The sequence below is a fragment of the Malaclemys terrapin genome, chromosome 1 (assembly GCF_027887155.1).
Source record: "Malaclemys terrapin pileata isolate rMalTer1 chromosome 1, rMalTer1.hap1, whole genome shotgun sequence".
Taxonomy (NCBI): Eukaryota; Metazoa; Chordata; order Testudines; family Emydidae; genus Malaclemys; species Malaclemys terrapin.
In genome coordinates this window covers 189,832,695-189,845,364 of record NC_071505.1, presented here as the reverse complement: position 1 = coordinate 189,845,364, position 12,670 = coordinate 189,832,695, and the positions used below count along the sequence as shown (strand labels likewise).

The 12,670-nt window shown below is 39.0% G+C and overlaps 1 protein-coding gene across 8 annotated transcripts in view; it reads right to left on the bottom strand.

Moving 5' to 3' along the window:
- ITSN1 (intersectin 1) overlaps positions 1–12,670 on the bottom strand; it is a 209,889-nt gene that overhangs the window by 63,013 nt on the left and 134,206 nt on the right. For all 8 annotated transcript variants that reach the window (XM_054048532.1, XM_054048525.1, XM_054048540.1 and 5 more), the window contains 4 exons: positions 6,934–7,178; positions 3,621–3,780; positions 1,902–2,107; positions 990–1,072 (listed from right to left, as the gene is read on the bottom strand). In XM_054048532.1, the coding sequence (XP_053904507.1) occupies positions 990–1,072; positions 1,902–2,107; positions 3,621–3,780; positions 6,934–7,178 (694 nt within the window). The remainder of the gene's footprint in view (positions 1–989; positions 1,073–1,901; positions 2,108–3,620; positions 3,781–6,933; positions 7,179–12,670) is intronic.

Genomic DNA, 12,670 nt, shown 5'->3' with positions numbered 1-12,670 from the left:
GTGGGTTCCAATGATGGCAAAGGTCTGGCACATTTAGAATCTTGTTATGAAAAAAATAGGTACAAACTTGTAGACAACTATAAGTACTCATATGGTTTTCGATTAATAATAGTTCATTAATGGAAGGTGCTTAATGTTCAAAATAACATGGAACAACAAAAAATACTGATATCTATCTCAAGGCACTGAGTGCAGTCCTCGTTATTTGCTATTAATGTATATTTATTTATATTATTTGCTATTAATTTATAATTTAAATCTAACCTCCTTGGGTCAAATAAGACAGCACAAATTAAAACTATTAAAAATGTAAGGTACATACATGCCTGTTTGGATAATTATCCCTTTCCTCATGGTGGGATCAGCACTGATTTGTCTTCCCCTTCTAAGAGGTCGAAAGTTTTGGTCTATCCAACATTTAAATAGGAAAACAGGCACCGCAGGATTCAAATTATTCACAAAGAAACATTGTGAATGAAAAACTAAAATTTTGGGAGACAACTTATTAATTTAATGAATATTCTTGCTTATCTTGAAGCATGTACGCATGTTTTTACATGGCATATACTGCATACACACACAGTGTACGTTAAAAGAAAATATATCCTTTATGCATTTCATATGCTGGGCCTGGGCCCTTCCTATTGTAGGCAGAAGGCTAAAAACAATCAGAAATATGGGATTGATTCTCAACTGCTTATAAATGACACTGCATAAATTAATGTACCTAAGTTAATTAGAAAAATACTATTCTTCTGTAAATGAGCAGTTTTACAAAACATGCAGGACATAGCCTTATAGTCATAATTAATTCTGGAGGTAATTCAAATTCTTACTTTGTAAAGTAAGAGGGCCTGATTCTGCAATGGAAATGAGTACCACCAACTCCCACTGGATCTGGCTCTGAACTTGTACCTATTACTAGATAATTTCTTTTATTAAAACTATACAGTAAGATGTTACTAATATCATTCAATCCAAATTCTTACCTTCGCCTGACATAGCAGGTTTAGTTGCTGGTGATGTTACTCTCTTTAGACTAGCAGGACTTTCTGAAGAACCAGAATCCATGCTTAAAGAGAAAATATTAAATGTCTTAATTTCTCTAAATTTAACAAAACTAAATATTTTGAATAAAAAAAATACATTAAAAGCTATATCCATGAACAAACTATCTCAACATGTAAAGCAAAAAGATAGTAAAATTTAAGTTTTAAACCTCAGTATGACAAAATACAGTTTGAAATCATGTAACTGGACTGAAAGCAAAATTGCTGTGCTCTCCTCTGCTCCCCAATAGAAAAATGTAAATTCATTCTAGTTTTCATTATCAACTAGAACATTGTTTTCACACGATGTATTGTATTAGAGTACAATCTTACTATCTTTCAAAACACTGTTTGTTAGTAAAGTGAATATAGGAAAGTGGCACCTCTTTACTCACTAGCCCTACCCCCCAAGTATTTCAATTCTTACTTATTTTATCAAAGTAAGTAAGATTTTGCTACTTTTTAGTCTTGTTGGCATTGTGTAGCCAAAATTGTTAGCTAAATTCTAAATGCAGAATTGTTGTTGGCGATACATGATGCAGGAAGAATCCATCTTTGCTTTCATATCCCAAGCTGAGTTTGTAGGTAGGACTGGAAGTTAAAAAAAAAAAAAAAAAAAAAAGAGGAAGCCAGAAAACAAAGCTCATCATTTTATTTATAAACGGAGTCACACCGATCTGAAACCAGAGATACAAATATGGCCACACAATGTCATATTAATAGTCACTTTTCAGAGCCAACACTTTAAAAACGAACGTACAAGTACACACAACATTTTAAATAGGAACAACAGAATATTAATGATTAAATAAAAATGCTGTTCATTCTAACAAAAGCAACCAAACAAAATACCTTGTCGACTTTCTTATGGGGCCTGAAATGAGTTTCACATATGATTTGGGAAACCATCCCTTTTGACCTTGGACTTCTCCAAACCACCACATGTCTTGCTGTTCCAGAACTGTGATGATATCATTTTTGTTAAAATTGAGGTGGTTGTCTTTTTTGGCTCTCCAAGGATACAAGGCCTGTGCTTGAAGGCCCTCTACTTTTTCACCCTATTGTGGTAAGAAAATAAATGTGAATCACTTAGAGTCTTTCGCAAAGAAGGCTTCTAAAAATAAATAAATAAATCCAACATTCATTTATAGACACAGCTCTGTGTGTTGACTGTTTCTATTAAAATAAGCTTTTTACTCAAATAAAGCCAAACAGATCATTTAAAATAAAATACAATCAAGTGGATATATTAACACAGTCCACCAGTATTTCTATATTTGTATTAAAGTGCCTGGTGCATACACTCCTGTAAGATATTTAATAATTTTTCTACACAGAAAAAGATTTTAAAAATTAATTGTCTCATCTACCACATTTATGTAAAGCACTATAAATAAAGAGACAAGCCTTGCCCCCAGGGCTTATAGTAAATCTCACAAAAAGTGAGAATAAAGAGAATCTTTTTGCTATAACTTATTCATTATGCCATCTTGCATTCTACTTGCTTTTTCGGGGTTTACATATAGCATTCTGAGATGTGCTAGATATCTATGTACCAGCACTACATATTTTTCAGCCAGTGTTGAGGCACTGTGATCTAACAGATTGAGCACAGGATTGGGATTCAGGAATAGAGCTGGGCGAATAACTGATTTTTCGGTTCTCTAGCAGTTCTGGAAAAAAAAATAAAGTTTGCAAATTGGGTTGAAATAAATTAAAAAATATAGACAAAAATTATGCAAATCAAAGCTAGTTTGACCCAAAACATTTTGTTTCCAGGCATTTTTTAAGAGCTAGCGTCATAAAATGATTGGAGGAGGAAAGGATGTTGATGCTGGTCTCCTGATAAAACTTCTAACCGCTGATCTAAATCCCTCCCCTGAGATGTGGGAGACCCAGGTTTGAATCCCCGATCTGGAGCAGAGATTTGAGCCCAGATCACTCCTCCCAGGTGACTGTCCTCACCACCAGACTAGAGTTGCTCTCTCTTTCTCTCTGGCCCAATTTATTCAAGCATTTTATAAAAAATGGAACAGCTTCAGTAGGAAAAAATGAGAGCGATGCAGCCCAAATGGTTAGGGCACAAAGCTGGGAGGGGGAAGATCTGGGTTCAAATCATTGCTCCAGAGCAGGAAACTCAGGTTCTAACCCCAACAAACCAATTGAGTGCACTAATCACTGGGATAAGAGTTATAATGGGGGACACCATCCCCACCACCTCCTACTCTTCTTCACCACATTTTGGGAATCTAACCTGAATATTTTTTTTCCTGGCTAAAACTATTTGGTGAATGTGTGTCAAATTGACAAATAGTTTGGGGTTGACCAAAATTAATTTTTTTGACAAATTTTGTGTCAAAAATATTTCACCCAGCTCTACTGGAGAACTCCGAGAATGCCAAGTTGCACTTCCCGCATGGCTTTGTTTGACATCTTCATCTCCTCATCTTGAAATACTTTACCTCCCTTAGATGAATGTTGCAAGGGCTGGTCAATTAATGTTTGGTTATCACTTTGCGAAAGTTAAAACACTGGGTTAAGTATGATTTCTGCACTGATATAGCCACTTACCTGCCCCAGGACAGGAGAAGGCGATGATCCGGTAACAGTGGCTGGGGTGAAGGCTGATCTCTGCCTCACCTGCCCTGCACTTGGAACAGTCAGAGAAGGCTGAGCTGCCCAAGCATCCCAATTATCAGTCTCTGGTTTCTCACTAGTGCTGGTCGGCCACCTGAAAATAAGGCAGACTATATAATCTGAGTGATTTTTTTCATGTGATCACTTATCCTTTGAACATCACCTCTCATCCTGTAAATTGATTATTAGAACCCACTTTCAACCACCTTTTCGTTATCATTTAACCAGGATTATCTGTTCTCAATCTCCTGCCTTATTCCTTATTGTTTAGACTTCATTAGTCCAATTTCTTTTTCCCCCAGCGTGCAAGCTCTGGGTGCTAACTGTTGAAACTATGCATTTTTAAAGCTCAGTGCACAGCTGTAGTTTTAAGTAGACAAAGGTATATAAACTAAATATATTAACAATTGAATTTTTTTGCTTTTGCAATTACAAAGTAACAGACAATTGTCTACGTTTTTACTAGCTAGTGTAGAACCCTAAAGTCTAAAAAGCCCTAAATAGTTGAGTCCCAGCTACCTCTCTCATCATAATATTGGAGTTAACATCAGCTGACACGTATGAGTTAACAGTTCTACACAGTAAACAGGTGGGGTGGAGAAAGGGAAGAGTGAGACAGAGACTGGGCATTTCACCCCTGTGGGTCTGGCAAAGCTCAATGTTGTTCACTTCCTGGCCTGGTCTACACTACAAAGTTTTAACAGCAAAACTTGCCTTCTGTCAGCACAGTATTGCATGCATCCACATTTAGTTTTGAGTCCTGACAAAAAAAAATCCCTCAACTTTTACCAGCCAAGTTAAATCAGTTCCTCAAGTGACAAGCCCTCTACTAGTATAGTTTTACTGGCATGATGCTTGTATGGCTGCAGAAGTACCTGTACCAGTACAAGTAGTCTTCTAGCACCTGTTCCCTCAGCAGTGCCCATTCTGTCTAATTTTTGAACAATGCTCCTGAGGTATCATGGTGATACCAAGTCCAACCCCACTCCCCCACTTTAAAGTCACTGATATATTTTGGAAATGCCTCTTTTCCTGCTAGTACAAGTGTATTTGCGAAAGTTGGACAAGCATAAGTCTAATTCATCCTCATGCCACTGTATAGTCTAGGGAAAAGGTCCTTGATTTCCTTGATGCGAAGGTGGGGTAGAGAAGAACATGTGCGGGCACAGCTACATAATTTCAACAGGAATAAAGAGGTATACAAGGGAAGTGTACATTGAGGGCACTGAGGCCCAGGGGTATAGCAGGGATGAGGGCCAATGCCAGGAAATGGGGAAGGAGCTGCGTCAGGCTTACCAGAAGACAGAGGAACACAGCCTTAAGTCTGGTGTTGCCCCTTAGACAGGCCTGTGTAACAAACAGCTTGTTGTCAGACTGAGCCAGGAACCACCTGCCTTCCTGCCTATAAAAGGGGACAGCTCACAACCTGCAGTGGAGGGTTCCCTTGAACTGGCAGATGAAGATATCACTGAAGACAGGGAGGCAGATGGTGCTGTGATCATTCAGAGCCAGGAGCTCTTTGAGACCCAGTTGGATCTATAGGAAGGGACCTTAGGTATGTATAATTTAGTTGGACTGTCCAATTAACGCCAGCCATTTTGTTTACTGTCTCCAGGGCCCCCGAAATATTACCCTTTTCCCCTTTCCCCTTGCTGTCAGATAATGCTGCCAAGCACACTTATTTTCCCAGGCTGCTTATGGGAAGGACAACTAAGTGAATGGGAAAAGTGGTGGGAGAGTCCTACTTTCAGTAGGCTTGGGAGGATTTTAGATTGGAAACCAGTTCCAATTAGTATGGATTTTTTTTCAGTTTTGTACAATCACCCACACCAACGTCAGGGCCCATTTTAAATAAAAGAATCAGCCAGAAGATTGAGGTGTTCATTCAGTCCCATCACTATCCGTGGCTTGCAAAATGGAAAACTGCCACTAAAATGTGGAGACTAACTGATTTCGGTTATATATCTTCACATAGTCACCTGTGCCTTAACAAACCCATTAGGTTAAATAAAAGAAACCAACCCTAACAGTATAAAGAGAGTGTTCACCTTAAATATTAATTTCTATTCCTGGCTCCTGTATCCTTAATTAAATATTGATTATTATTAAGCATTTACACTGTAATAGTGCCTGAGGGTCACAACCAGATTGGGCCCCACTGTGCTAAGCACTGTACAAACATTATACACGATAAGCTCTGGAGTAGAAACTAATTGTATTTTTTTATTTTCTACCAAAATCAGACAGTGATTTTTATGCAAAGTTATAAAAATGCATAGTATTCACTTAAAATTAGAATAGTTTTGTCTTGAGCTACTTTTGTTTAGGTAGGGAAAAAATAAAAATAAGTGGGAAGCTCAGTTTTAATTTTCTTATATTATTGCTTTTTCAGAAAAAAAGTTGTCCGGAGAGCAACAAAGTTACCACCAAGTTTAAATGGTTCTTTCAGAACTATTGTGCTCTCTTGGGTAAAAACTTTTTAAAGCACTGTGTGTTAAGTACTCAAATGTTTCAGTAAAATACATACTTCTAATTGTAAAACACCTTATCTCATTAAACAAAATGATTAACCAATTATTTACATAGTAGACTAACCTGTCCTGATAAAACATACATATATATAATCTTTGGGACATGAAACTTGTCTTACATGTATATAGCATCAGGCACACCACAAGTACTACTGTATAACAATAAATTGGTTGACTTTAGCAGAAGCAGCATCATCTTAATGTAAAATACAAGTTGGTAACGATGAAGTAAGAGAAGGTGTCAACTCTGCTCTCTCACATATTTTGTATATAAACAAATGGAGGATGACATGCTGGGATTTCTGCTGTAAAATAATTCTGAATATGGTCAGGGAAAAGGGCCAGATGGGCAAGCTTTTGTACTTGTCTTCTTGATTGCTTAAGAGGATATGGTGAAAGCATGCCTTTGGACTGGAAAGCCTAATTCAAATTAAAAAAATGCCACAGAACAAAAACAAAACTTTTGCAGACTATCCTATTGAGAAAAAAATGTTTACTAAAGGGAAAAAAATTACGATGGGAGTTGTGTTTTACCGAAGATGAATAATCCTTCCTGATTTACAGTGTGCTGTCTAGTTTCCTGCAAATATCTCATTTGCCAGGTTAACTACTGACACAATCTCAGTGGATGAGAAATGTAATGAATTTTAACTGGTCACAAGTTAACTGCTTGAAAACCCACAGTACTGGTTTGTGATAACCACCAGCAAACATACGTTGAACTGAAGTCGGCCCAGTTGTTGGTGGTGGCAGTAGATTCTGTTGGAGCTGGAGCTGCTGGAGTTGGGGGTGTTTCACGCAAAGAAACTTTAGGTGCAACAGTAGTGTCAACTACTGGTTTCACAGAGGTTGGAACTTCGTTGTCAGGTATTTTCTCTGCATAGTTTGCAGGGAACCATCCAGTCTTTCCCTTCAGTTCACCTCCAAGCCACCCAGGTTCTCCAGTTTGGCTTTCATCCACCTGTAAGTACATTAAATCACAAGGTTCAGAAACATCAGAAACATTTTTACTTAAAAATCCAGCTGCCATTCATAGTTGATTAATTTTCTCCAGTTACTGGAAACTCAAAATTTTGTTACAAATAAAGGTGTCATATGGGCAAAATTGGATAATTTTTTAATATTCAGCTGTACTTTATACAGCATACATAAGTGTGTAATGGCATGAGTGCTGTAATGCAAAGTCATCCTTTTCATAATTAATACTTTCCCAAATTCAAATATTTGCATGGGACAGAAAAAGAAAAAAGACTGCCTAAATCTCAGGCTACGTCTATACTTGCGCACTTCCCTGAGTACTTGTCCATATACTGCTAGAACATGTACCTTGTACTCACACAGCGTCCACATATTCTGCCTGCGCAAGGGTATATGCTGCATACGGGCATATACCTGCATCCATACTGCCCCTTTTCAGTACATGACAGTAGTGCTATTTCAGGGTCGGTGTCCTGGAGTCCTGTGTGTCACAGGAGATGCTCTGGGAACCGCTTTGCTGCATGTTGCCAGTACTGACAACACACAGTTGCTGCCTTCACACATTTGGCATCAGCAGCTCTTGGTCATCTCTCCCTTTTGCCAAACTGGGTTGAAGCCAAGGAGCAAGTCCACAATGTGGTTCTTCTCCTGCTACTGCTTGTGGGGACTAATGTTCACGCAGTCCAGTACCAGATAATGGATAGAATGGGTCAGAAAAATTTGAAATGCTGAAGATGACTAACCAAGAGGGCAAACAAATATTTACTAAGCTTCCAAGGAACAGATGTGTTGAATGCTGGGATTGCAACAGTATACCCATGGATGGACTGCTGCTCCTAGTCCCAGATAAACAACATAGTGTAGTGGGACCACATCAGTTGGGAAACCTAGGATGATGACCAGTGGCTGCAGAAATTCCGAATGAGGAAGATCTTCATGGAGTTGTGCAAGTTGCTTGCACCAACCCTTCAGTGCAGACCACTCAGTTTCAGAAATCCATACCAGTACAGAAGCAGGTGGCTATCACCCTTTGGATGCTGACAACACCTCATAGCTGTCAGTCAATTGCAAACAAGTTAACGGTTGAGAAGTCAACTGTCAGGGTGACGGTTGTACAGGTTTGTCATGCTATCAAAACTGCAATCTACCCATGGGTGGTTGCCATAATTAAAGTCCCTGAAATTACAGCAGGATTTCAGAGGATGTGCTTTCCAAACTGTGCGGGCACCATCAAAGGAACACACATTCCAATACTTCATCCGTTAAAAGGAGCCAGTGAATATGTGAACCAAAAAGGTTACTCTTCACTCATTATCCAAGGCTCAGTGGACAATAGAGGTTGGTTCATGAACACCTATGTTGGACACAGGAAAGGTTCACGACACCAGGGCACTCAGGAGGTCAGGATTGTACCGCAAAGGGACTTCCATTCTGCAGAAAAAACTAGGTTGTGTACGGTGTTTCTGTCCCCACAGTTATTTTGGGGGACCCCGCATACCCGCTTCCAACATAGCTCAAAGTTGTACCCCAACATTGCTGACCTAAGAAAAAGCAAATACAAGTACAGAGTAGCTGCAAAATGGTAGCGGAATGCACTTTTGAGAGTCTGAAAAGCTCGCTGGTGATGCCTGCGGACCCATCTGAATGCCAGTGCAGCCAATGCAGTTCACATTAGCGTGGTGTGCTTTACCTTGCAAAACATTTGTGAGGCTAAAAGGAGAATACTTCCAGAGCGAGTGAGCACAGGACAATTCTGGCTCTCAAAGCCTGCATAGACAGCTGGATCCCACCTACATGCACACTGCTCCTGTTCTCGAAGAGCAATGGAGATTCGCAATGTGATTTGCTCGCACATTGTGGATCAGGATGTAGCCAGAAGGTGACTTGGGATCGTGCCAAGGAATCATTTTACAGAATCACTGCAGACACTTCTGCAAATCTAGAGGAAGGATGGAAAAATTCTTTTGCATGGAAGCTACTTAATTTGAAATAGTAAGCAACCAGTTCTGGTTGCAACTGTCCCTAGACTACTCCCCTCTACAGCTGACAGATCACTCTGCCATAGGCCACGTGTTGACTTTTTGCCTATCTGCTACTGTTTGTATCCCTCACTCTCCAGTTAGCATAAAACAATCCATTATTTCTGCTTTGTGTTGGGCCTATCTCTGCCTCAGTTCTATTAATTCACAGCAAACACAGAAACAAATGGACTGCATGCTTGACTAGTCCAATGTGACTTTGCTGCAGTGCAGAGCAAAATATCCACTGCAGCAGCACTGAATACCATGTTGAGATGGCATTCTGAGTGACGGAAGGTCACAGTAGAGGGCGAATCTTGCCAAATGGGGTGGGGGAGGGGAGTAAATATCAGCATCTGACTCTTCAAGTTGAATAATTCACACTGTAGTAACATTTGACATAATTTGCACTCTTTGGGAATTGCTAAGGTGATGATTGAAATCAATAATAAATAAGTTCAGCAATAGGTCACAAGCTGTCTTTTTAACCTGCTAAAAAGGGCTTCTTAAAAATGGATCACACGGATATAGTTGCCTAAATGACTTAAATTTTTTTTGCACAAGTATATGAGAAATATACAAGAATGATTTTAAAAAGTGATTAAAGATTTCTTTAAGCAGAATTGAAAACTCTGCAAATTCTTAAAATAGTACAAATCACGCAGATGAAATTTCCGTTTCTTCAATCAACATTAGCTTTTTTGAAATATTCTATAAGCATGAAAAGCCATCTTTTTACATTTACAAAAAATTATGATTTCCCAGCTTTATAGAGGGTAGGTGACCTGTTTAAAAGTTTAAAGTATAGTACTGTAGAACTTCAAAGAAGCAGCTTTTGTAAGACTTCACAAGAAGAACACTCAATGACAAAAAAAAAAAAAAAAAAAAATTGAAATCCAGTTACCTCTGGCATTTAATCCGATTGAAAACAAATGCCACCATTATATATCTTTTTTCAACCATATATTCTACCTGCTAAAACACTATCCGTTTCTTTTTAAAATCTACTTTCCTGAAAGCTGACTTTCATCTTAGAAGATGAATGAAACCCTTACTACTACTCAGAATATAAGATCTTCCAGGCAGTGACCATCTTCTTATGTTTGTGCAGTACCTAACATAACGGGGCATAGATCTCTAGGCTCCGACATATTACAAAACAACAATAATCGTCTCCATCGCCATCGGTTGACAAAACTGACTGACTACAGACTACTATGCATTATTATGAAATTGCTTTAGGCTCTGGGCAGAAATGGAGCTATTTGATCCTGAATTACATTCCTCTAATACCCAGGCCACTAAGATCAATAATCCAAGTGTTCTTCATGGAATTACTTGCAAATTCATTCCAAAACACTGAAGTACACAGGAGATGGTTAGTTCCATCAGAATCTGCTTAGGAACTTCAGCTTGGTGCTAGGGGAGGGGATGGAAAGATGCCCAACCCAAAGGAAAACAAATGAACTCATTAACATCCACTCGACTAGAAAAATATCCAGTCAAAAGGAAAGATAAACAGCATTCCTCCATACAGAGTGCTAATGAATAGAAGTTAGAAATTTATCAGTTTGAGAGGGAGCCTGGAATGGAAGGGGCTGTCTAGGTTCAAAAGTATTATCAATCCAAGACAAATGCATGGTTAAGCTGTAGGAAAGGCTGTAAATAATTATAAATACAATTTATACGAAAATAATCTTTAAAAATATGTTTAAAGTTTAAGGAACTTGGAAAGCCAAAAACTCCAAGTTAAATGGTAAAAATAAAAAAGTTAAACAGAAAACATAAATAAAAATTTTATTTGACGTACTTTAACTCAACTCTGACCTGTATTCCCATCATGCACACAGATTCAATGGGAGACCATGAATATATAACCAAATATCCCAGTATTAGAGAGAGCCAGCATCTGTATCTGGTACATACTTCCTGAACCCTCTGGTTATTTGTCTACCCCCTAAAAATTAAATGCCCCCTTCCACACAGGTCCTGCAGTTTCACACATACATTACAGCAAAGGTGGAAAAGGAATTTAAATTACCAGAGAGCTGGAGACCACTTAAAGCTCAGTTCAGTCTCACAGGGCAAACAGCGTTTCAACCAACTCTTCAAACCATGTTGCAGCCCTGTTAAAGTCAAGGCGGTAGCACGGCTCCGGAACATGGTAACACACAGCCTAACTCTTGTCTGCACTGTCAGACTGAAACATGCTTTAACTGTGTTCCCTCAAAATACTAGTAGTTACAAGTGAGGCAGGATTCCAGTTGTAGCTGGATAGTGCTCACCAGCCAGCACGGACCAATCCAAATCACAGCACTATAGGCCTTCATCAACATTAGAACTTGACTGTTATTAGCTCGTTTTACCCCAGTCCATAATGGTTGGCCTAGACAAGCTGAAAGTTTAACCAGAGTTTAACTTGCATTTAAACGGTCATAAGGCCAGCCTATATAGCAGGGATCGACAACTTTCAGCCTGCACCGCTTCCTGCAGCCCCCATTGGCCTGGGCCGGCAAACTGCAGCCAGTGGGAGCAGCGATCAGCCAAACCTGTGGACGCAGCAGGTAAACAAACCGGCCTGGCCTGCCAGGGTGCTTACCCTGGCGGGCCGCATGCCAAAGATTGCCAATCCCTGATATATAGGATCTTAGACATATCTTAACACATAAGCTTGCAAACTGTTACTCTCCAAAAACTACAATTGACTTACACCTTTTAGAAGCATGACATGCCATTTTTTTTGAATGCTTAAGTGATGTAGGCACTTAAGAGCTTAAGTAACTTTAGACAACGGGACTTAAGTCTCTCAAAAATGTTACCCTAGATAAATTGAAAAAAAACCATGTAACTTGACAGTAAAGCTATATTTATAAAAATGTATTAAAAGATTGTGCAGACTTCTTAACAGTCATACAGCATACTTACCCATTCCCTTTTAACCTCCAGGAGGAAAGCAATGATTTGAAAGTAAGGCAGAATTATAACACATTTCACAAATTAAGCAATTACTAAAGAGCAGGAGAGCAATCCCACTAGAATCAGTTGTTAGCTCTGACAGTAATTAAAGATATTTAAATAAAAATAAGCCAAGGCCAGAGGCCAGTTTTTCCCTGTTATAAACTAAAAGCGAAACCTAAAAAGTCACGTACAAGTGAACGCAGATTATCCAAAACGTCATCTGAAATTCAGAAGTGTCCCCGGAAATCAGAATACTGATTTTCCAACATTTCGTTATGTCCCCTGAGCCATTTAGTAAACTGAAGTTTAGTCTTCCTCAAGCAAAGCTCAGTGTATGCCTGTACCTTTAGCCAACATTTTATTCCCTGAGACTGGAATAATCCAGTTAATACTGTCTTCAATAACCTACAGAGCCCCACCTGCCTGCACACTTTCTCCTTTGACTGATGACTTGCCAACCTCACTTCTTTACTAAAGGATAAGTGACAACATTTCAGTG